The 26,633-nt window shown below is 37.0% G+C and overlaps 1 protein-coding gene and 1 long non-coding RNA gene across 16 annotated transcripts in view; one reads left to right on the top strand and one right to left on the bottom strand.

Moving 5' to 3' along the window:
• The window catches only part of LOC147837669 (uncharacterized), a 138,528-nt gene that overhangs the window by 47,875 nt on the left and 64,020 nt on the right, over window positions 1-26,633 (bottom strand). The window contains exons 3-5 of one of the 5 annotated variants that reach the window (XR_015526432.1): window positions 26,082-26,277; window positions 25,411-25,581; window positions 24,260-25,284 (exon numbers count right to left, since the gene is read on the bottom strand). This is a non-coding gene — a long non-coding RNA (uncharacterized LOC147837669). Of the gene's footprint in view, window positions 1-4,123; window positions 4,917-20,846; window positions 22,362-24,258; window positions 25,285-25,410; window positions 25,582-26,081; window positions 26,278-26,633 lie in introns of those variants that run through there. The other 4 variants (XR_015526433.1, XR_015526431.1, XR_015526430.1 and 1 more) reach the window with 4 other exon arrangements.
• The window catches only part of si:dkey-106n21.1, a 147,188-nt gene that overhangs the window by 108,404 nt on the left and 12,151 nt on the right, over window positions 1-26,633 (top strand). For 6 of the 11 annotated variants that reach the window (XM_087312077.1, XM_087312076.1, XM_087312078.1 and 3 more), the window contains 5 exons: window positions 1,458-1,711; window positions 8,311-8,475; window positions 9,150-9,258; window positions 16,844-16,939; window positions 19,764-20,289. In XM_087312077.1, coding sequence (XP_087168203.1) covers window positions 1,458-1,711; window positions 8,311-8,475; window positions 9,150-9,258; window positions 16,844-16,939; window positions 19,764-19,951 — 812 coding nt within the window. In that variant the 3' untranslated portion in view covers window positions 19,952-20,289. Of the gene's footprint in view, window positions 1-1,457; window positions 4,621-8,310; window positions 8,476-9,149; window positions 9,259-16,843; window positions 16,940-19,763; window positions 20,290-26,633 lie in introns of those variants that run through there. The other 5 variants (XR_015526425.1, XR_015526423.1, XR_015526424.1 and 2 more) reach the window with 2 other exon arrangements.

Here is a 26,633-nt window from a genome sequence, read left to right as displayed (position 1 = left end):
TAGTTTACAAATTAAGGTATGTGTGCAAAAATGAAATGACACAGAAAAAAAGTATTGAACACATGAGGAAAGGGAGGTGTAGAAAGGCAGTGAAAGCCCAGACAGCAGCTGAAATATTATGTGGGTGGATATCTCAACAAGACAATGATCCAAATCACAGCCAAGGAAACTCAAATGCTTTTAGAGAAATGAAATCAAGCTGGCCCAGCCAATCACCTGACTTGAACCCAATAGAAAAAAATAAAAATAAATAAAGATCAGATTTGATAGACGAGATCTACAGAACCATCAAGATTTTTACACTCTGTTAAAGTCTGTGAAAATAAAACTCACACCTGAGCAATTCATGTGACTTTATTATTCTCCATATGAGAGGCCTCTTTAAGCTGCCATCACCAAATGAAGCCCTTTATATAAGGTATTAAATACCCCCCTCCCTCCCCACAGCACATGTATACACTGATTCCTTTTTTTCGGCTTGGTTTCTTTATTAACACATCTTCACTTTTTTCTTAAGAAGTACAGTAAAACAGTGAAATTGTTAATTATAGTTACAACTGGAAATAATTCATTTGCTATTGATTTTAAGCGTCATTACCCCAGTCTTGAGTTCAAAATCTTTTTAATTATGCTGGTTTGCTGTTTATGAAACCTTTCTCGTTACTGTATTGTCAGTATTGAAAACAGATGCACTGCTTAATTTTTTTTCTAACTCATGATATTTTTTAAACGATTTCATCAGTCTGAAAACATCCAAGCTTTCAAAATGTCCTCAGGCATTCTCTCAAGCCTTTTGTAACGATACAAGCATTTTACAATCAATTCTGCTCAATTTAATGGATCCTTATCAGGCGTACATTTGCCTCCATGAGAACTCTATTGTCCCATACTATTCAAAGCCTGATTAAAATCTGGTATTTCAAGTATATGAATGCCAATGTTGAATAGCTGGTTTTGGATAGGTGTCAAAGTAAGCATACCTTAATAGTGTCTAAACAAACAGTAAAAACTGATGCATCCTTTGTCTAAAGGTATCTTTAGGTTAACAGCTTTGAAACGTAACACACTTATGTGTTATGTGTGCAGTAATTTTATGTAAAGAATTGTAATGTTGTGTATATGTATTCATTATATTTCCATTTTGTCAGTTTTAAGCCTCATGTAGACTGGTGTTGAGAATTAGCAAGTTTGCTACAAATGCATTTGGTTGTTCAGTGTAATTGTGATGTCCATGTCAAATAAATAAATAAATAAATAATAAAACATAAATTTAAAATATTAATGTGGTTTTCCTAGAAACTTTGTCAAGTGTTATGCTCCTAACCATGTTGTTGTTATGTATCAGTCTCAACACGCCAGTCTGAAAGCTACCCTCTATTATTATTTTTTGTTTCCATCATTAAGTGTCTTCCAACTAACTGTCTCAATGGAACTTTTCCTTGTGTCTTGTTTTCCAGGACAGTGGGGTGTACCCACAGTGAGCATGTCTTCTGTACTGGGCATGATGGCAGGAGTATTGGCTTCAACGATGGAGTCGATTGGAGACTATTATGCGTGTGCCCGTCTCTCTGGAGCACCTCCTCCACCCACGCATGCCATTAACCGTGGCATTGCAGTGGAAGGCGTGGGCTGCATCTTGGCTGCCCTGTGGGGTAGTGGTAATGGCACAACCTCCTACAGTCAGAATATCGCTGCTCTGGGAATTACAAGGGTAGGATTTGTCTGTTTGTTGACCATAATAACTAATGCTGAGGAGACAGTCACTCCAGGAAAAGTTATGTATTTATTATTTTGCTGCATTTCTTTCACTGTGAAAATACATACAAATTTACATCTTAGTTCATTATTCATTTGTTGGACCTTGACCATCAATGACACTAGACTTTACCCCTAAAGCCTGCTGCAGCAATTGTTCGAAAATAATTACCAAGTCGTCAATGATGATTGATGGCTATTTAAACACATTGATGGAAATATTTGCAAGAAGTGTCAGAGACGTGTCTATGAAGACAGATGCTTATATACAATATGTGAAGTTTTTCAAACAAATCTCGAGAGGAGCATGTGATATAATTGATTGTGGCTGGCCTCTCATCCAAAATCAGCAATTATCCAATCAGATTGATTCAAGCTTACAATAAATAGACATATTTCACCCTACTGCCTCATCTTCCTTTTGGAAGAATTCCACCTTCCACACCATCTCCTCCTTTTTCTCATACCGGGGGGAGCTCTCGAGACCTACCTGATCTCGGACCCGCTTATATACTTAGTAACTAGGTGGGAGCCCTATGCTCAATTATCTCAGAGCTCAGGGTTCTCTTCCAGGACAGCATGGCAAACTTGCTAATAGCATTGAGTAATCTCCAAGTGTTCGTTCATTCATTTCCTTTTCGGCTAATTATTAATCAGGGGTCACCACAGCGGAATGAACCACCAACTTATCTAGCAGATGTTTTACGTATTTGATGCCCTTCCAGCTGCAAACCAACAATGGGAAGCACCCATACACACTTGCATTCACAGACATATACTTCCAATTTAGCTTATTCAATTCAATTACGGCACATGTCTTTGGACTGTGGGGGAAACCAGGGCACATGGAGGAAACCCACGCGATTGCAAGTAGAACATGCAAACTCCACACAGAAATGTCAACTGACCCAGCCGGGGCTTGAACCAGCGACCTTCTTGCTGTGAGGCGATCGTGCTACCCACTGCGCCACCATGACGACATGTCTAAGTGTGAACTCTTGAACTAGAAATTTTGCAATTGATAACTCATGTAGCCTAGTTCAAATAGGCTTTGAAAGCACGTTGCCATAACGTCACATGATGCGGAGAAGCATGTTTTGACAACTTAAGGTTTAGCACAACAAACAAGTACATTCTATTCTCAAATACTATAACTTTTTGAATGTAAAACTACACAAATAGCACTCTGTGGCACAGTGGGAATTGAAAAGTGTCCTGGCTGCCCAAAATATTCAAGAAATCTGCACAATAAAAAAAACTAAAGATCTTGTGACATTTGCTTGATTCTGCGTTAAAGTCAGCAATCATGGAATTGCAAAACCTGGAGGGTCTGAGAAGGCCTGGGTAGTTAATCGAATTGAAATCACAAACATGATTTTCATGCACATCTTGTCAGCAAAGCACAATTGAGTGAGGAGTAGTAAATCTCTTGTGAATGCCAGAGGGTGCTCTGAATACAGAAACTCTAAACAAGGGGTCACCAATCTCGGTCCTGGAGGGCCGGTGTCCCTGCAGGGTTTAGCTCCACCTTGCCTCAACACATCTGCCTGGGTGTTTCAAGTATACCTAGTAAGACCTTGATTAGCTAGTTCAGGTGTGTTTGATTAGGGTCGGAGCTAAAATCTGCAGGACACTGGCCCTCCAGGAAAAAGTTTGGTGATCCCTGCTCTAAACACTCACGGAAGAAAGCTAGGAAATCCCCATAGTGTTGGCATATTAGCAGAAGATTTAATTGCTTTCATTGATTCAACATGACTCATAATCACACGACTGTGACAGAAAGGATCTTTTTCAAACTCTCAACTGAAGTGAGTAAAACATGTTTTAGATGTCATTATTGTGCAAATAATAAATATGACTTGTATTGACTTTTGAACTTGTCATTGTATGACTTTGTGTAGAAAAATGCTGCTCCATAACGAAACACATGCTGGAGGTTTACGAGATCTTTCTTTTCAGAAGAAAATGTGCATGCAAATCGCCTTCAGTTAATCACCCAGCCCTAAAAACAAGCACCAAAACCAACTTGACAATTGGATTCTTATGGAACGAGCTACAATCAGTGTAGATGTATTAGAGATTGTATGGCAGTGACTGTTTTTGTCAACATAAAGCATGAATTTTGGATGTTGAGTTTGCTAAAACTGCTTTTTTTGGAGAACATGTTAACATTTTAAAAATGGGTTTCAAAGTGCAAGTTCATGAAAACAGTACCATTATTGGCTTGGTGTAAACTACATATACATCATTTTGTAAAAATTACAAAATGACACCACTGGCCAAATTTTTGGCATTCCTGTGAACTTGTGTTGCTTGCTAGTACATTATAGATTATTTGAAATGAAATAACAATTTTTAACAACATGAGAATGAAGCCATATTTTATTCATATACACATAAATATATCAAACAAAACAAACTAAATTTATAATGACAAGATAAGAATGGGGGATACAAAAATGTGACAGAATATACAGTTTCCCTGCTTAATTTAATTTTTTTCAAATAAATTTCAAAATAAAATAAAATTTGCAACGAAATGTGCAATACAACACTAGTATTTAGTTAGATTGTTTCTTGAGAGAGGAGGAGTGCTGAAGTTAAGAAGGTCAAAATTAAATTGATTTCAATTCAATTCATGCTTATTTCTATAGCACTTTTACAATGTAGATTGTGTCAAAGCAGCTCAACATAGAAGATAAGAGTGAAATAAAACTGCCAGTCCAGTTTTCAGAGTTTAATTTTAGTTTAGTTCAGTTCAGTGTGGTTTAATTTCCACTGCTGAAAGTCCAAACACTAAAAAAGCTAATCCTTAAGTCCCGAACCATGCAAGAAAGTGGCGAGGAACAAACTTTACCAATTGGCCAAAGCGAAGGAAAAAAAACCTTGAGAGAAACCAGGCTCAGTTGGGCATGATCATTTCTCCAGCGGCCAAACTTCTTGTGCAGGGCTGCAGTCTAGCTGGAGAAAGCTGGACGTCTATCATGGAGAAGTTGCAGGTGGGAGAGGTCACCAGCTGGTGTACAGGCTGGCCCTTTAGGATCAATGTGAAGACTCGTCTGTCACTGGGGTCTTACAGGCATCAGTCTTATGCTCTCCACTCCTCCATAACCACCACAGCAGCTGCTCAGAAAACGACCTGGTCCAGGATAAAGAAACCTCTGGAAAATTATATAAAAAAGACTAACATAAGGGCAGATGCCATCCAAGTATAATGTCTTTAGGGAAGTGTTGCCCTGAATAATGCAGACAAACAATTCTTTAGAGGATTTGGATTTCAGAAGCATTTGTGTTTTATGGTTATGTTAATGCTAAGAGATGTGTCTTTAATCTAGTTTTAAACTGACAAAGTGTGTCTGCTTCTTGAACTGTGCAAGGAAGGCTGTTCCAGAGTTTAGGTGCCAGATATGAGAAAGTTGACTACGACAGGTGACTTTGATATTCTGGGAATAATAGGGATATTTAATAGGGAGCCAATCCAGTGATGTAAGAACTGGAGTAATATGATCATATTTCTTTGTTCTAGAAAGCACTCTAGCAGCTGCATTTTGAACTAGCTGAAGTTTGTTAATTGACCCTTTGCTAAGCCACACCTGAAAACCGTCCCACACCAATTGTGGCTTAGCAACCATAGCTACGCACAGGAGGTCTGTCAAGCTTTCGAACGCGAGAAACAAGCCAAAGCGTTGTGCATATGGATTGTGCAAATCTGATTCCTGGTATCCTAAAAGTTTGGACGGGGTGGTGGATTTTTTTTCCCTTTTCAAAAGCTAAAACCCAAGGGGAGAAATGCCAGCGTGGATCAAGCTCTGTGAGGGGCGCTAAAGGAGCGGAGTTAAGTTGGTTTTGTTTTCGATATTGCTGACACATTCATTGATAATTAGATGGCAATAACTCAAAAACCTCTCACACTAAAAAGATCTAAACTGTGTTTCCTACAAAAATACAAAGCAGGTTATGTTTCCCAGCTGTCTTTGTATTTTCTTTTGTTGCTTGATATTGTGAGGACTGCTCTGTTTAAGCCCTCGCCATAGACGTCATACGAATAGCAGTCATATTTCCATCTGTTTCAAGCTATAGATTGTCAGGGTTCTGCCACTTTGGTCTTGTAAATTCTTGTTTTGGTGGCAGAGCTCTGACACTACTCATGTCTGGTCCTGTTTCTGTCTCTGTGTGCACGCGCGCCGTCGTGGGTGTACGCAGAGTGTGCGCGCTTCTGCTTGACGCGGCCGCACGCACGCTCTGCGTCCCTCAGACGCGTGCGCTCTTGTACTCGTGTTTGTGTTTTCGTTTGTCAGCAGCGGGGTGTTTCATTCCCAGCGTCTCAGTCTTGTTGGTTTCGGTTTTGGTCGGCGCTGGGATGAAGCATGCACGCTGCGTGTGTGAGCGCACGGTGAGTGTTTTCATTCATCGTGTGCTCGTGTCTTGCGTCTTTTGTCAAAGCACGTGGCTCGGTGTTTACATTGTGGTCATGTGCTTTTGTCGTGTGCTTCAGTGTTGTGTTATGTGAGCGCATGGCTTGTATTGTCTCTGTGTCATGCGCTCTCCCGTCTATTGTCTAGTCCCACCCTCCTTGTTTACTCATTATTAGTTTGTCGTGTTCACCTGTGTGTCAATTTACTTTTTGCTTTATAATCCCCCTCATTTTTTCAGTCCTTTGCCAGTTCGTCGTCGATATTACCCTGTCTTGTTGTCTCCAGTCCTGTTTTGTCCTACCAGCCCTGTCAAGTTTGTTTTTGCCTTTTTAATTCATGTTTTCCCCTTCGGGGTAGTTTTGTTTTGCCTTTTATTTTTATTTGTAGTTTATAATAAATATCCTACATTTTTCTGCAATTGGGTCTTCACTCCTTTTTTTCCCTCACCGACCGTGACAATAGATATTAGAAATTACATATCAACAGAACACAACCGAGATGTGATCACAATCTGAGTGCTTGCGATCATCAATATACTTCACCCGCAGCTGTTTTTCAGTTATTTATATCCATCATGTCCATGTCAGAGCTACGATACACTGATGTTTTTTTCTGTCTTTTAGAGATTTAGTCATTAGTTACAACGTTATAGAAGGTTAATGTCTGCTGTGGTGTCTGATTAATATTTGCTGGTAGGGAAAATCTATATGTTTGCTTGCTGATGCATACTGCAGTCCTTTTTTGTCTGGCTTTCTCAGATATCTCACCTGTTTGTCAAAAATGACACTATACCCCTGGCAATATCTGACACTGGCGTATACAAATTGTAATAGACATGCCAGGCACGAAAGCTTGACAGGCGTAGCAACAGCAACTAAGGAGGGCGGGGCTTAGCGAAGGGTCAATTAGGCCAATAGGGCAACTGGCTTGTAACGCATTACAATAGTCTAACCAAGAGGTCAGGAAAGCAATAATAGGCCTTTCCTCATCAAACATTGATAGCAAATGTTGAAGATTGGCCACATTTTTCAAATCTGGCCTTCAGTTGACAGGTTGCTATCAAAAATCACCCTCAAATTTTTGACTGAGGATGAGGACTGATCTAAGAATCCATAAAGGGTTAGACAGTGTTCAAGGTTTTTACTTGTGAAGTTTTTGGGTCCAATAATCAAGAGCTCAGTTTTATCTGAATTTACTAATAAGTTATTAGTCATCGATCTTTTACTTTCGTTAATTCATACAAATTATCAAGTTGAGAGGAGATAGAAAGTTGTGCTCCATCAGCATAACAGTGGAAGCTAACTCCAAAAAACGAATAGCAGGTACAACATTTATAGTTCTTCTATTACAAATAATAATCCAAAGTTGTTATTGTTGTTGTTGTTAGTTATTAACCTGTTTGTTAACATGCTCTAATAATGAACAACTTTACTTTTAATAAGAAACATTAACATACATACATAACTAAATACTGTAAAAAAATGTATTCTTCATTGTTTATGCTTTTAAAAACATTGACTAACATCAACTAATGGAACCTTATTGTATAGTGCTATTGTTAAAAACACTAGGCGATGTTTTAGGTTTTTAAAGAAGAAAAGTATTAAGTTTCAACTATTTAATTAATGCTGTATTTTCCCTCACAACATTAAAAAACTGATTTTCAGATCCAGTTTAGAAGTTCAGCAGTTGTTTTGGGTCTAAACATTACATATTGCAGTCATGGTCATCAAAGACGGCTTGTAGCTTTTTATAATTGTGCATGAGACCTGAGCAATGAAGGTGGCCACTGTTCTCTAACATCCTCCAGGTTCTGTAAAATTCTTTTGGTTTCAGAGCATCCTGTGCTGATTTTTCCCCTGTCTGCACAATTGAGAGACTCATCCACATCTATCAGAACAGCTGCAAGCCGTCATTTATGCTCGAGGAGGCAACACATGACATTAATGTCATTATTCAAGGAATTTCTTTAACATCTGCTATGCAGCCTCTTCGGGGCAGCGGTTAAAAAAAAAAGATTTGCTCTGATCTGCTTTCAACTGTGTCCTTATCTACATTTTATGAGAAGGATAATTATTGCATTACCCTACATGTTCATAAAATGGTTAGTTTGATTTGTTATTTCCACATTGTGTGGCAGGTTGGCAGCAGATTGGTACTTCAAACCGCTGGGCTTCTTATGATCATCTTGGGTCTTTTTGGTAAATTCAGCGCAGTCTTTATAACCATCCCGGAGCCGGTCATTGGTGGAATGTTCCTCGTCATGTTTGGGATGGTGGCGGCAGTAGGAATTTCCAATCTGCAGGTACATCTGATACAGTCTTAAAAATAAAAGTTCTTTAAAATCCACAGAACCCTTTCATTCTTTGTAGTACAATTATTTTCTTTGGATTATGAAAAATGCTCTGCACACTGAGAATTAAAGGTACTTTGAAAGTCTGCATGAACAAGGACATTCTTGACAAGACTTCAGTATGTAAACTGAAACGTACAGTAATACTGAGTTGGGGGCCTGGCCTTCTTTTAGCGCAAACTGAAATTAAGAGGGGTGGTTTTTGATTGAAGATTACCAAAACAAAATTTGTTTTAAGGTTTTATTTCTTCACATAAAGAATAATAATGTGTGCAAGCAAAATAACCACTGTAATTTTTGATTTTACACAGACTTTAAAAATGGTTTCCTAAAGGTTCTTTGGAACCCAAAATGGTGCTTCTGTGGCATCACCTCAAGCCCCACTTTTTGAACCTCAACACTTGTTTTGCTTTTTGTTTATTTATGATTTAGATATTTAGAGAAGCTTTACTGTTATAATAATAATCACCCAACTAAGCTAATCGATTATCAAAATAATTATCAGTTGCAGCCCTACTATGGATGTTAGTGGTTACTGGCTTAACACAATAAATATTTGAAACCACTTGATGGTGAGAATTTTCATTTTGGGTTAACTATCCTTTTAATGTTTGTTTTTTCTGCAGTATGTGGACTTGAACTCTTCCAGAAATCTGCTGATTCTTGGCTTCTCAACCTTCAGTGGTCTTGTCCTTCCAACCTGGTTCCATTCAAACCCAGGCATGATCAACACAGGTGAATATAACGTTAAAGCACACAGAATAGCATCAGAAATGGGTTTGATGGGTTTGTGATGAACCAGCTTTAAATAGTGACGCTATTGGTTAAGGGGCCAATGTAACACAACTGGGGGAAATGGTTTTAAAGGTCCTGTGAAGTGCTTTGAAATATGCATTTAATTCAGAGTGTAACATAATCTCATACGAAGCAAGAAGGTCGCTGGTTCGAGCCTCGGCTGGGTCAGTTGGCGTTTCTGTGTGCAGTTTGCATGTTCTCCCCATGTTCGCGTGGGTCTCCTTCGGGTGCTCCGGTTTCACCCACAGTCCAAAGACATGCGGTACAGGTGAATTGGTTAGGCTAAATTGTCCGTAGTGTATGAGTGTAAATGAGGATGTATGGATGTTTCCCAGAGATGGGTTGCAGCTGGAAGGGCATCAGCTGCGTAAAACATGTTCTGGATAAGTTGGCGGTTCATTCCACTGTGGCGACCCTGGATTAATAAAGGGACTAAGCCGTAAAGAAAATGAACGAATAAATGAACAGCTCTGCCAGTGAGAGTGGTTGAGCTCAAGCGCATCAAATGGAAAGCAAATGAGTAGCATCTTGAAGAGGGTGGGGCATGTCAGATACTGTACTAGAGAGCATTTGATTGGTTGTGATTTGATGAGAAACTGTAGTATGAGGTGACATCAATAAAACCGCTGATCCATCCAGGCGGACGTGACAAACTACAAGCTTTACATGTTGATATCAATTTTATATCTTCTAAATGTGAATTTTGTCACTGTTTTGGTGCACACTAGGTTAGGGACATCTTTAAAAAATAACAACACTAATACTAACATCTAAAAAAAAAAACTTTATTTTAATGTTTCTTTTATTAGGACTTTTAAGGTCACTGTTAAGTACAGCAGGACAAAAAACAAACATACATTAGCTTCTTTTGTTTTTATCCAGCACTGAATTAATTAAGTTCAACAGCAATAACATTTTATTTGAACATATATTTCAGCTGATACTATCTTTATAGGGTGTCAAGCTCAAAACTATTAAAGGAATAATTCTCCCTGAATTACCCTATCATTTACACATCCAATATCCTCTCTCTTAGGTGTAAACCCATTTTTTCTTGCAAACTCACTCAACTGGAGTTAAACAATATCACAAAAGTAATCAATACGATGCCGGTGGGTTAAATAGGGGTTGTCAGTTAACATATGTGGCATAAAGTTTTGCTTACCTGTTGAAAAGAAGCTCTGCAGGTTTGGCATCTTGAATGAAACCCCAAAAATTCCATCAAATTGTTCAAACGTAGCCAATACCAATTGAGAGCAGATGTTCCTGCAGATGTTTGTGCCCTTAATGTTTTAATGTTTTGTTTTTTTCTCACATAACAAGGGCAAATACTTAAGAAATGACTGTCAGAGCAGCTCTGGAGATGAAGTTCATGTGTTCATTTCCTCAAACAGTCTGACAGGAGATGCTGAAAACACCACAAACATCACATGTGCTTGAGTGTGTGTGTGTGTGTGTGTGTGTGTGTGCACTAATGCCGCCATTTATCTAAACATACACTCAGGCTTTTGTGGCTGAATAATCACAGACATCAGTCCACATCATGATTTGATTTGGTGTACAGCACTACTTCTGATTTATTCATACTAAATTTGCCAAATTCCATGTTACACTGCTAATCCCATTTTATGACTGCATTCAGTGATTCCATCCTCATCTCTCACATTGCAGAAATCATTCATCAGATGTATTGTAGTAGTAGTAAAAGTATTGTACTACATTTATACTTTACCTAAAAAAAAGTGTGTGTGTATAAATATATATATATATATATATATATATATATATATATATATATATATATATATATATATATATATATATATATATTAATACTGTATATATATATATATATATATAATTTTTAATGCTCTGTCCTAGATACCTTACCTTTTAAACACATGGCAAGCCTGTAGTTCGGCTAACTAGATCAAAGCAAACAAAACCTGGCCTGCAGGCAAGATTTCGCGCGTGATGTTAATAGAATCTTGTAGAAGGCACACATAACCAGGTGACATCAGTTATGTTTTCTAGAAGCATTCATACAAAGGGGAGTTTAATTTTGTGCTTCATTGAATCTTGATGGATTTGAGTTTTCAGTGATTTCTCTGAATCTGAGTGCAGGTGTGTAAGACTGTCACAAATGATATAACATCTATTTACCATCACTGTTATTGATTCTAGTGACTGCAGTGTGCAGACGTATACAGTACACTTTGTTTATGATTACTGTGTAATAACACTATTAAACTGCAAATATGTTTTGATTAAATTAAATGAATTACCGTATACACGTCCATATTATTACACTAGTAAACAATATGACAGTCAAAGATAAAACATCTAAAGAAAGTGTATGTATATACACAGGGGTGTGACGACATATTCCATGAGATGAAACTAGGTTCATGAGAACAAGGTTTTATAAACTTTAAAGACGACTCAGTGATAAAATATATGCTGATAAACAGTCTTTTTATTCAACGGCAAAACAAAAAAAGAAAAGAAAGAAAACAGCTAATTGTACTTTATGAAAAACTTCTATCTATATAAACAGTGATAAACAAACACAGCAGAATGTCACACAAATTTAACTCACAGGCCAATTGGCTAAAAAAGAAAAAGTATAAATAAAAGTTAACTGCACAAATAACTCAAAAAACACCTTTCTTCAAGGATAAAGGATGTCCTTAGTATTTATAGAGGAAGCGAAGTGGGAGAATGAGAGTGGTAGTAGGATCAGTAAAAGTTAGGGTTGTAACAATATACCGGTATGACGGTTTACCACGATTTGAAGGTGCACGATTATCATACCATGAACAATTGCATATCAACGGTTTTTACCCTTAAAGACCGAGACAGCCGCCCGCGGCTAAAAATAAGTATTGCTCTTAAATGTTTAATAACTTTTGATCCGCTGATCCGATTCATACAATTCAAAGATTGGCATAAAGAAGAGAATCTCCGCTTTCCAGTGCTGTATCACATAACATTCGCGGACTTTCAGAGGCTCCGGAATCAGTGCGGTTATGTCATCAACATTTGACAACGCTGATTTGACAAAGAAACGCTCGTCACTGTGTCTCCGGACAAATCAGACACGATACATTGATGCATTGTCCCTCCTCCATGCCCAGATTGGTTTAAACTCGCTATATCACAAGCAATAAGCAAAGGTTTCGCTTTTGTTTGTGGACCAAGCTTTTTGAACAACACGGAATGAGAGAAAGGCATACATTTATGCGCGGCTAAATAAAACGCCAAAAAAAAAGTTTTGCATGAAATAATTCTCATACTAAGTACTTTTGCATGCACAGCAGCACAGAAACATGACAAAACAGTGACACAGCAAAGACGAACTGCTGCTCTTGCTGTTTTCAAAAGACGCAAATGAAGATGCAGCTGTTTGTCTGCATTGCAGACAACCATATCCAAATCCATATCGATAGACAACCATATCAATGCTGGCACATAAAACCTAAGGATGTTCCATATTGAATCTAGTTTTGTTATGTAACTATTTATAGTATAGTAAATATTTATATCTATTTTTTACTGAGGATTTGCACCATGTTTATTTGGACTTTATTTGGACTTTGACACATTATTTATTATTTTCTTATTTTTATTTGTTCATTGTAAGTGGTGTTGTTTATAGTAACTAAAAATATATTATTTGGAAAAAGTAAAATTTGCTTCACTGTTCTATTATTTTGTAACATTTGTAACATACCGTATACCGCGAAACCGTCAAACCGTGGTATTGTTTTAGACGATTATCATACCGTGAAAAATTCATACCGTTACAACCCTAGTAAAAGTCCACAATCCAGAACTCAAACTCAGGGCACCCGAAATGCAATGCCTTTACCCCTTTTCCACCAGCATATCCTCTTAGAACTGCTTTGTTTTCCCAACTGTCTAGATAGCCATCGTAGAGACAGGTCTGGCATCAATGCATACTTCCATGTTTCCCAGCAACACAAACTTAAAACATAAGTCTGCATTCATGGTGCTTAGCTATTAATGTTAAAAAAATTTGCAAACTTACATAGGCATTCAAACATAGTGAATCCAATGTATTCATGCAGTGTGCAATAGTTTAGGATGAGATGAGATGAGATAAGATGAGATAAGATGAGATGAGAGATAATAACCTGTTTTGTCTTCTTGGTCATGGTAACCTCCTGATGCAAGCAAATCTTTTTTCCAGTGTTTCAGAGCCAGTGAGGGAAAAAAAAGAACCGATTTGGCACTTGGCTCTGGCTTAACGGAGAGAATATTTTGTCAACACATTTTTAAACGTAGTAGTTTTACTAACTTATTTCTAATATTGAATGTATTTTGGCTTTGTTGACAGTACAATTTTTTCTACTTATTTTACAAGACACTAGTCTTCAGTTTAAAGGCTAAACCATGTTATTGGGCAAGTTATTGGATAACAATGGTTTATTTTGTAGACTATTAAAATTGCATATTTGTATAGGGGGCTAATAATAATGATATTAAAATAGTTGTAATATAAATATATATATAAAATATATATATATATATATATATACATATATTGTAATATATATATATATATAAATAAAACTTATTTTATTCTAACCAAACTAAAATAACTGATACATTCTCCAGAAGAAAAAAATATTATAGGAAAAACTGTTTACATCATTTGAGAAATAAATAAGAAAAAAGAAAAGAAAAAAAATGTATATACATATCATTTTCTTTTCAGCTTAGTCCCCCAATTAATCCAGGGTCCCCACAGCGGTATGAAGCGCCAACTTATCCAGCACGTTTTAACGCAGCGGATGCCTTTCCAGCCGCAACCCATCTCTGGAAAAATCCACACACACTCATTCACACTCATACACTACAGACAATTTAGCCTACCCAATTTACCTGTGCATGTCTTTGAACTGTGGGGGAAACCAGAGCACCCAGAGGAAACCCACGCGAATGCAGGGAGAACATGCAAACTCTTCACAGAAATGCCAACTGACCCAGCCGAGGCTCGAACCAGCGACCTTCTTGCTTTGCGGAGACAGCACTACATACAGCGTCACTGTGTCACCATATATGTACAGTTAAAGTCAGAATAATGAGCCCCCTTTGAATTTTCTTTTCTTTTTTAAATATTTCCCAAATTATGTTAAACAGAGCAAGGAAATTTTTACAGTATGTCTGACAATATTTTTTTCTCCTGGAGAAAGTCTTATTTGTTTTATTTCAACTAGAATAAGAGCAGTTTTAAATATTTTAAACACCATTTTTAAGGTCAAAATTATTAGCCCATTTAAGCTATATATTTTTTTGATCGTCTACAGAACAAACCATCGTTATACAATAACTTGCCTTATTACCCTAACCTGCCTAACTAACCTAATTAACCTAGTTAAGCTTTTAAGCTGCTCTTTAAGCTGCATAGAAGTGTCTTGAAATTTTTCTAGTTAAATATTATCTACTGTCATTATAGCACAGATAAAATAAATCAGTTATTAGAAATGAGTTATTAAACCTATTATGTTTAGAAATGTGTTGAGAAAATCTTTCCGTTAAACAGAAATTTGTGGGGGGGGGGGGGGGGGAAATAAACGGGGGCTTAATAACTCAGGGGGGGCCAATAATTCTGACTTTGAACAAGGCATGTTTGTTGGAGCTAGACGGGTTGGTCTAATTATTTTAGAAACTGCTGATCTACTGGGATTTTCATACACAACCATCTCAGAGAATGGTCTAAAAACAGAAAACATCCAGCGAATGGCAGTTCTGTGGGTGCAAATGCCTTGTTGATGCCAGAGGTCAGAGGAAAATAACCAGACTGCTTCAAGCTGAAAGGCAACAGTGACTCAAATAACCACTCGTTACAACAGAGGTAAGCATCTCTGAATGAATGGACCACAGCAGCAGAAGACCACACCGGGTGCCACTCCTATGAGCTTAGAACAAGAAAGTGAGGCTACAATTCGAACAGGCTCACCAAATTTGGACAGTAGAAGATTGGAAAAATGTTGCCTGATCTGATGAGTCTCGATTTCTGCGGCAACATTTGGATAGGGTCAGAATATGGAGTCAAAACGATAAAAGCATGGATCCATCCTGCTATGTATTAACAGTTCAGGCTGGTGGTGGTAGTGTAATGGTGTGTGGGGTAGTTTCTTTGTACACTTTGGGCCCATTAGTACTAATTGAGCATCATGTCAATGCCACAGCCTACCTGAGTATTGTTGCTGACCATGTGCTTCCCTTTGTGACACCAGTGTACCAATCTTCTGGTGGCTATTTACAGCAGGATAACGCGCCATGCCATAAAGTGCCAATCATCTCAGACTGGTTTCTTAAACATGACAATGAGTTCCCTGTACTCAAATGGCCTCCAAAGTCACCCGAACTCAATCCAATAGAGAAGTTTCATCTGATGAGACAATAAACTGAGGTGCTGGGTCATTAAAAATCCCATGGCACTTCTCGTAAGGACTAGGGATTTAAGTCCTTCGATTGGCCCTTAGGATCATGGCCTTAAAACCATCCCCATCCACCAAATTGTCTGTGTCACTGTCTCTTACTTTTTCTATAACTGGTTTGTGGTTAGCACACTAGTGCCATTGTTCTGTGGCTGCCAACGCATGATCCAAGTAGATGCTGCACACTGGTGGTTCACGCCCTCATGAATGTGAAGCGCTCTGGGTGTATGGCCCTACAGGATAAATGCGCTATATAAATACACATTACATTAGATTACACCTTTGGGATGTGGTGGAATGAGCAATTTTAACAGTGTGATGCAATCTGAAATCTAGTTTTACATAGTCAACTGCTATTATTACCTTTCATTAAGAATGGAAAAACTCCATTACTGCACCATCCAGCTTCATCCTGCAGTTGACCAGTGGATAAATAGCAATACTTGTTTGAGATGGTCATAAAACACAGCTCAATGTGGGAGGTCATTCGGTGCAAGTGGCACATCACAAGCTTATCCGCAGCGGTGACAAGCATTGTCTGGGCTCCTGAGGTTACAGCGACTTATCTGCCAATCCTCTTTACAAGTCTCTGTTTGACTCTGCTGTAATCTCCACTTCACTTCAGCTCGAACCTTTCATGTTAAAACCAGCGGACCCCCTTTGACATCCGGGACCCTTCACCCTTTTGGTGAACTTTGTCCTAAAGTTGGTCCCAAGTGTCCAATTAACACTGCTTAAAACGAGGTAGCTTCTCTGTCAACAAAAGTCCAATAGTGGTTTATCAGGGGCTCTTTTAAGCAGTTTATTGACAGGCTTTCAGGAATTAGTGATCTAATCTGACACATTGAACTTCTGACCAACGCTCGCTGTGTTGGTCCCGTCAGATGGACGCTAATTAGTCCAAGAACATCCACCCTATTAAGGCGTATAAGATATCTTATAGCACGAGTTTTTACGCCCACCGTTGACTTGCGTACGTATATGTACATGCGCTGGACATCTGTCACTGTCCGCCTGGCTCTTTGTAATCTCAATGGTTTTGTTTCTGTCAACAGGCGTAAAAGAGTTGGATCAGCTCATCATGATTCTCTTCACCACCCACATGTTCATCGGTGGATTCTTTGGGTTTGTTTTGGACAACACAATACCAGGTACATCAAAACAAATATAAGTGTTGGGGATGTCAATCGACAGGGGCAGGCTGTGGTCAAAAGGTTTAGCCTGCTAGGCATTTGTATCCAGCTCTTTGGAAGCCATGTGAAAGCCATTATTCAATAAACCACCCATCTGTGAACATAACAGGAAATGCTGATGAATACACCCTGTTAAACACATAGGTTTTAGATGGGGGTTATGCCGTAAAAAAACTATTTTGAGTTTTCTAAGGGCTTTTTCTTGAAAGAACCATTTTATTCTTGGTGTGAAGCACTTTTTTGTTCACTATAAAGAACCGTTTGTGCAATAAAGGTTTTGTGGACGGTGAAGGTTCTTCATGGTGTCATTGATGCCAATAAAAAACGTTTTTTGTAGAGCGATGGTGAACCCAAAAATGAAATATAAGGGACATTTAATATTCCAAGTGTGCTGGGGGTTTACTAGGGTTTAGTGATAAATTGACCAAGAATCCTGACTTTTGCCATTAGAGACTGTTAGTTTTACTAGTTGAAGCTAACTCGCCTACAGCAGAAAAAGTTATAAGAAATAAAAAAACAGAAACAAGACACATAAATGTTATCAAGTTCATCTGTCAGATGTCATTCTGACTTTCAGATAACCAGAGTTCTGGTTAAATTTAGAAATGTTTTAAAATTTTAATGTTTTGAACCAAAACAATGCACTTTTTCTGAGAGTGTTGGAATGAATGGCAGTACTAAAAGAGTTTCATAAAGACAGAGCTGTTTGCCAAAGCTAAAGATAAACAATTACCACTTATCCTAAATTTCACAGGGAAACTTTAGTCATTCGACTAGGATATTATTTATTCTGAAACATAAAAATGTCTGAGTTGATGGAAGGAGGCAAGAACCAGCGGACTATCAAATATACCAACAAACAAAATGGAAATAAATGGCAGTGGCAAGATGAAATGCAAAGCAGCAACTTAAATGTTCTTCTCTCGTCAATCACTGCCGTCAATTTTCATTTTATCCTTCTGGAGTTCCACAGTGGGACTTGTCTTTGTCTGATCATCTGTTCATTGTCTGTTCATGTTAACTAACATTATTAGATGGTTGTCTGGAATAATCTATTCTGATTGGCCAGCTGTAGCATTACCATATATCTGTTAATCTAAGATAACAACCACTAAATAACACAGGCTCATTCGGGAATACATTCACATCCAAAGACAAAGGCAGTGGCAAGATGAAATGCAAAGCAGCAACTTCAATGCTCTTCTCTTGTCAATCACTGCCGTCAATTTTAATTTTATCCTTCTGGAGTTCCTCGGTGGGACTTGAGAGGCAGTGTGACTGTAGCATCACAGTAAGAATGATAACCGTAAACAAACAACAAATGACAGTAAGTAGCAGTAAGTGGCAGGTAATGCTCATTACTGTTTGCACCACCATCCCTGCTCCACTCTCTTAGCTTTCAACCACACACACACACACACACACACACGCACACACACACTTGCTTGGGGGTGAAAAAAGTTCACCAAATATTTTTCATGTGATTTCTGAGAGAAAAGCTGCTTGGTTTGAAAGTGGCTTATGTGGGAGTGGTTCTTTATACATCTCAATCTAGCTCAGATGTTAGAGGATGGCACTAGCATCACCAAGATCAGGGGTCAAAAACAGAAGTGGTAAAATGTGCATTTTCGTTGCAATGCAAGTCAACGACAATGCTAAATGCATACATGTAAATCAGTTGTGTAGACCAAGAGACTTTTTGCATGTGAAATGTAATTAAGAATATGCTTATGTGACACGGTCAAGATTTTTATTAAATAAATCTATAAAAATATATACATATAAGAAAATAGAATTTTTGGATGTTTTTCAACTAATTGTAAAACCTCAAGAACACTTGGAACATAAAACATGTCACAGGGGATCATTCTGTTGTACCATTATATGTGTGTTTGTGGATTTTCCCCTATTTTTAAGACATTTCTGTTTCCTCCCACTATATGCAGTACAAGCAGGATCACATTTGGCCACACTTTACAAAAAGGTCCCATTAGTTTTAGTCAATGTATTAGCAAAGTAGTTCTTGTTAACTGTGAGCTAACTAGGACAAAAAGGACTGTATTTTGATTAACTAACGTTAACAAATGTATAAATACTGTAACAAATGCATTGTTTATTGTCTGTTCATGTTAACTAACATTATTAGATGGTTGTCTGGAATAATCTATTCTGATTGGCCAGCTGCAGCATTCCTATATATGTTATTCTGAGATAACAACCACTAAATAACACAGGCTCATTCGGTACCTTCTATCAGTGAATACATTCACATCCAAAGACTTAAATCCACATTCATATACATTGTCACTGCTTCATTGTCACACTGCTCTGTTTCTTGTGAGTGAATAGCACTTAAGTTAGTATGCTTTATTGAGCTGGTTTCATTTTTGCACTATCTTGTCCAATCACCTCCTTTAATTAAAAGATTTAATGAACTATTACAGCTCAGAACAAAGTTTTGTGTACAAGTTTTGTGGCAAGTAGCCATGTAATAATTGGGATAAATGACATGTTTTTGCTGAATAAAGCCCCTCAGTCTTCTACAACAGCGCACATACCATGCGCAAGCATGATGTCATCATTTTAATGACTCTTTCTATTTTCATGGACATGACAACGATGGTGTTTTCAACAACTTCCACTTAGTAACTAGTTGAAACTTTAGCTGAAAACATTGTTTTAACGTTGTTTTACCTTAAGGTAAAGCATGAGCCTTTTTTTAATGTGCTCCTTCTGTAAATGTCTGCTTTGTCATGTCTGTGGTTTCTCACTCTTTCTTTAGGAACAGAAGAAGAAAGAGGAATAAAGTGCTGGAGGAAAGCTGTTCATAAAGGACCTCAAATGCACACGACTGATGATTCCTGCTACAATCTGCCTTTCTGCACAAACTTTATTGCGAGGTTCAGGCTGCTCCAACGTCTTCCTTTCCTCCCGTCGACTGCTACACAAGAACTGAGAACTCAGATGTAGCGCTGTAGCTGCACTGTGGTTGAGGCTTGCTTTTTGAATGGCACATTCCAGGCAAGAGGTGAGCAACATTCAGGCTCCACGGTTAAGCTTATTAGAATAGGAGTTTGTCCCAACCACACAACTGCTCCATTTTTTTTTACATGGGAATCAAGCAGTAATTTTTGGATTACTGAAGTACTAAAGATTCCTGAAAAGCAAAGCTCCAACAAAAACTATATTATAGCGGTCAAAGGTTTGGATATAATGGTTTTTTGACTGAAGTCTATCATACTCACCAAGGTTGCAATATTAAATATATATTTATATATAAATATATATTATATAAATATATATATATATTATGTGTGTGTGTGTGTGTGTGTGTGTGTGTGTGTGTGTGTGTGTGTGTGTGTGTGTGTGTGTGTGTGTGTGTATATATATATCAAAAAGAAACTTAGCTTAAAGTGGCTATTAATTTTGTCCCTAAAATGGTGTTTGAAAAATTAATAACTGCTTTTATTCTAGCCGAAATAAAACAAGTGAGACTTTCTCCAGAAGAATATAAATGCTGTTCTATTAAAGTTTCTATTTAAAAATCCTTAGAATACAATCTTTATTTATTAAAAAGTTAAGCAGCACAACTTTCCTAAATTTATAATAAGAAAGTGTTTCTGTGTTTTATATCAAATATATTAAACCTTGGTGGGCAGAAGAGACTTCTTGTCAAGAATTTGTTTTTCAATTTAGCAAACTTTTGTCTGCTGTTTTGTTCCTATATATTAATTGTTTTCAATTAATGTTATGACATTCTGACAAATTCAATAGAGCACTTTATAGCACAGGTATTTCATATATTTTCCAACAAATGAGATGCTTTCTGTTTCTTTCTTTCTTTTCTTTTCTTTTTTTCTTTTTTGAAGCAACATGCTTGAATAGTGCAATCAGTGTACATGCATTTTTCGGTGACGTACAGAGAATGATGAAGTCCCACGCTAAGATTAAGTTTCAAAAAGTACATAATACTGACAATATATCAAAATAAACCCACCTGCGTCAGTAGAATCCAGCCGCGCTTGTTATTTTTTGTATTGGGTGAAATAACATGTGAGCTGTTGCCATGTGATGCTGCTGCTGTCATTACTTTAAGTGGGCACATTTGGCATAACCTATTCGTCAAATGCTTATATACCAGATTATCAAAGAAGAAAACAAACAAACCCAAACCTGCCTTTCATTCACAACCTCTTTCCTTTGATATTTGTGAAATATCTCAGCATTGATATCATTCATATTTTAAGCTTAGTATGGTTTTACTGCCTGACTTTGATTGAACACATGATTTTTGATCCAGATAAATCCTTAAATAATAACACTAATGCAAATCTGTTTTTAGATATGTGCGGAATGAGTTTTTTGTAAATACTAGTTTAAATTGGGTTTACATTTTATATTATTAATATTAAATATAAAATTATTATATATTATTAAATATTAAATATTAAAATTATTTATTTAATGAATTTTATAAAATGTTTGTGGCATCTATCACATCATTCTAGATGTATGTTCTAATGCTACCTCTACCAAAAGTTCTGAAATACGCTTTTTCATAAGCCTGTTTTCCTCGAATGCAAATGTGCATTTAAATGACTGTGTGCCAAAAATAGACAAAAGTTCTGATTCCTTTCATGCTGAGTTTTGAGATCAAAGACGAGAAGGTCTGCGAATAAATACATCAGTTTATGCTTATCTTCTTGAACTAGACGATGCAAATCATCTTTACATTTGTAACCCATTAAATCTCTTACTGACTTTAAGTTTATTCTGCTTGAATATCATGTTGTAAAGCCTTTATTAATTCCTTTTATTCTGATTTTCAAACAATATATTGATATAAATGAAGTGTGTATGTACAAATCATTATATCTATGTTAGATTTTACATGCATTATATTGTGTTATGTAAATCAAATCTACTGTATATTACACTGCCCATGTTTATTATTATTATTGTATATTTCATATAACGAATAGATTTAAGACATAAAACTGCACCATTTAAGAATAAAATTAGACATTCAAACATATACAGCAGTTTTGTATACATGCATAAATGACGTATTTATGTATACATATTTTTATGCTATATAATTTCCACAAGTATTCTTATATAAAACTGACCAATTAAGCAGCGTCTCTGTTATACTAATCATTAATATTTAAATATTATTTTAAGTGTTAGCAGTTTTATTGTATGATATTTATAACTTCTAGAAGAACGATACCTTTAAGGGCTGAACAACATACAAAATGACCTGTCCTGAATGTGTGTTAGATAACTGGCTCCACAATATTTAGCTCACTTACCTAAGAGCCCTGTTTTTTCGTGTGTTTTTTTTTTTCTTTGACGCAGGACATTTGCGTCTCGGTCTCTGCAAACACAAACACAGAGATGGCTATGACATTTGAGTTGTGCCAAATGAAATTACGCCAGTTCTCATTCCCTTTCAAAGGAATTCATGCAACAACATTTGTTTTAAATGCCTGTGGGACTCCTAGCTCAACCAGTCGCAACCAATTTCCAAAGTCACCCTGAATTAATCACTGATATCTTATTTGCCATCTGTAAAATTCCATGGAAAGACTTCAGTTTTGTGCGGCACGTTTGAGGTTTTTTTTATAGCACACAATCTCAAATAACCTTTAACTTTGCTGGCTGTTATAAGGAAGTAATGTTGGCCAAATTGTATTGTCAAAATCCCCCCTCTAGTCCCTAAAATAACCATATGTGCAAAAAAAAAAGAAGTAAAATGGCAGTCTTGTAGTTGAGGATTGCGTGTCATTGGAATTCTCATTTCACGCACGTAAACAGATTTCAGTCAATAGCCTCCAGACACGGACAAAAGAGTATATAAGTCTATAAAAAAACAGATAATATGGTAGTTGACTAAACATCTGGGCTCTTTTTCCGCTCACTGGCTCACTCATGTGGCTTCTCAGCTGATGCGAGTTGGACGATTTCAGGCGTCACTGGCATTTTCAGTCATTGACTTGATCAAGATATGGACCGTCTTGGAATACACGCCGAGAAAATGCTCAAATGGAAGAATTTTAATGGGAACGGAATGCTTGCCATTAATGAATGCTGTTGTGTTTTCTTAAGAGCTGACCTGGTTGTTTAAAAGACATGACATAATTATACATTTATTGTACATCAAAAGTTAAGGAAATTTGATCAGTTTGGCACTTTTATATTTATAGGATATTGTTGCGACCCGTTTACCTACCCAGATGTCCTTCTCTGGCCAATGACAAGCTCAATCAATAATGTCCATGTTGAGAATGATGAGCGTTTTCTGATGTTTAACAAAATCATTGAAAATCTGAGCATAGGGCTGGCCTGCCTGTTTATTATTAGATTTACTTTGACTTTGTTTTTGTTAGGAGTTTTTTTTTTTTTTTGTAGTTATTTTTATTTATTTTGGCTATTGGCCATCTCAAAGAGATTTCAATAATCACTTTGCCGTGATTTACCAGTACATTTAATAATTGAAAAGTGTAACTGTACATTGCCACAGCTGAATGAACCGCCAACTAATCCAGCACACTGGAAACATCCACACACACTCATTCACACTCGTACACTACGGATAATTTACCTTACCCAATTTACCTGTACTGCATGTCTTTGGACTGTGGGGGAAACCTTCAAACTTCACATAAACGCCAACTGACCCAGCTTGAACCAGCGATCTTTTTGCCGTGAGGCGACAGCACTACCTACTGCGTCACCAGGAATGTATTAATTTTTACAAAAAAAAATTGTATTATTGGAATTGATGTATTAAATTAATTTGAGCAGTTAATCTGCATATCATGTGATTGTTTGAATAAAAAGAAATTCAAAATCACAGTCTTGCATATGATGGGAAGCAGTCTCACTACACTATTAGGTCACAAGTCTTGTTCACACTTACAGGGAAGATAGTGTGGTAATTTGACACGCAGAAGTACTGGCATAAATCTAACAGCATTACAACTCAGCCTCCTAATCTGAGTTGGATTGCTGGGATTGGATTACATTAACAGATGTATAGGTTGACTAAGCAACAAATCGCCTGGTAGGCCTTGAACATTGTGTATTAGTGAAAGTCCGTCCCCACCTGCCAACAAGTTTACAGGTCCAATAAAGCTCCCTGACTGAGAGAATTACATGCCTGCGGCAACTGTTTGGCAAGAATAATATTGTGTTGCTTATGGTGTATTTTGCATCACTATCAAAGAGAAAACTCTGGCTAGTAGCACTAAAGATTTACCTCATAAACTTCTAAATGTGAATGCAGACAGTTTAATAGATTCAAATATGACAGCTTTTCTGGATAGCATCCAGAAAATAGCATCACCTACGAAACAACAGTACAATTAAATAATAGCATTTGCTAAAATGTAGTAAGTGTGTTTTCAGGTGACAACATGTCACCCAATCATTTCAAAACTAAGAACAGGACTTCTATTGAGGGGGATTCAACCCCTAACAGAGTTCTGCCCAGGGAAATCCCACCCTTGAGGAGTATCCCACTTCTAGAACATGATTTTACCATTCCAAAAAGAAGATTTCTACCAAGAAAGATCCCACCCATGAAATGGGATTTCTACTGAGGATTCTACCTGAGAAACTTGATTTCTACCAATGGCGATCTTATATTTTCAACTGAAAATGATTCGACCCATGGAATTCATCAAGCAATGGGATCCTACCTCCAGAACAAGATTACAAGTCTTCTACCATAAAGAATCCAACTCCCAAAATGTACATTCAACTGAATCCCTAAAACAGGATTTCCAAAAATCTTCAAAAATGAGTTGTACTGTACAGAGATAAAGAGGATTTTAAGCCACATTATGTAATATCTACCAAGTTTGGACCCCACCCTGAGAATGGGACTTAAACAAAGGAATCCACTCACAAAATATGTTTTTAACCAAAGGAGGTCCTGCTCCCAAGTCAGATTTCAGTTCAAGTAAATAACTATGCTCACAGTCAGGCCCGTGCAAACCAAGGCTTAAAGTGGGCCATGCCAGGGATCATACAAGGCCAGTATCATTTTGCTTAACCAGTCGCCCAGCAGTACTGCTCTGAAAGAGTTTTAAGGCAAAACAGAATTGATAGACGTTACTTATTGTCTCTTGACTCGGGTAAACGCTGCCTGTGTTCATGATGTCTTCTCATGATCTGGCCTGCTTTTAAGGTATTCGATGGGCCAAATAACCTGGGCACTGGCCCTCTGGAAGCCCAGATGAGAATCAATTAAGCCCCGGAAGTAAGAGTGGAAACACGGCTAATGGGAACTAAACCTATCAAACCTAAAACACAAATAAAAACATAGACACACAAGAAAAAAAGATCCATGTGCATATATATTTAAGGTCTTCTGGAGTTGCATTTCTATGATAAACAGACCCAACTGAAGTTTTACTCACAATATATTTCAGTGGGTTGAATGAATCATTCAGAACAATTGTGAACTGCATCAGAGATCCAATTCAAAAGCACAATTTGTCCACAAACTTCCCACGAGCTATTCCAGTTGTGCAATAAAGCATCATGTTGTTCAAAGCATGCCAAACTCATAAAACTCTGATGTCTCAGACCTGAGAAACACCAAACCATTTGTTTTGTCTTAATAGGTGTTATCTAAAGTGTTTTGACTAGCTTTTTCGGTATCACTGTAGAATAATGGTCTATTAGGTCATGTTAAATAATGTATTTCCTAACATTACCTAAGTATGATGAATAATCTTGTAAAGCATTTATTAATCATAGTTCAACATGAACTAATGCATTATTAAAATCCAAAGTTGTGCTTGTTAACATTAGGTAATGCAGTGCCCTGACATGAACTCACTTTATTTACCTTAAATAACATTAACTAATGTTAACAAAGATGAATAAATATGGTAATGAATGTAATACTAATTGTTTGTTCATGTTAGTAAACACTTTAACATAACTGGTGGACTATTATTTGAAAATGTTACCACTTTTTTATATATAATATAATACATATAATTAATTACATATAATAAAGTTTTCAAAGCTATCACAACAGTTTCCATGTAGATAACACTGAGCAACATTATTGTGACTATACCTGTTCCAAGAAGTCCTTGATCCAGCTTTAGCCAAAAGTAGATCATATTGAATTATCAACAGCAGACCAAACGGGCACCAGCTGGTACTTGCAGTCTAAACTGCAGCAGTGCTTTGGCAATCTTTCAGAGAGTAAAGTGATCCAATTAGGGTGGAACACCACTGCTGCTCCATTCCATTAGCACTACAGGATACAGCTTTAAAAAAAAAAAAAAAACCCAGTTTAAAAAATATGCACAATATTTAAATATCTCTTTTAAATGGATTCAGATCCAAAATTTACATAAAAATGACAATTCACCTTTTACTTGATATAAGAAGTCAAGTAAGAAAATATATTGATGAAATCTGGAAACCTGTAACCATTCACTTCTGTAGTATTTCTTTTTCCAACTATGAAAGCCAATGGTTATATGTTTCCAGTATTTTCAGTATATCTTCTTTGTGCTCAACAGAAAAAAAAACCAACTTTTATGAAACAAGGATGAGTGAATGACAAAGTTTTCATTTTTTGGGTAAACTATTGCTTTAAACTATTTATTTTTACCTTGTT

The sequence above is a fragment of the Danio rerio genome, chromosome 25 (genome assembly GCF_052040795.2).
Source record: "Danio rerio strain M-AB ecotype USA chromosome 25, GRCz13ab, whole genome shotgun sequence".
Taxonomy (NCBI): Eukaryota; Metazoa; Chordata; class Actinopteri; order Cypriniformes; family Danionidae; genus Danio; species Danio rerio.
The sequence above is the reverse complement of the archived record's forward strand: the minus strand, read 5'-3'. Positions and strand labels throughout refer to the sequence as shown.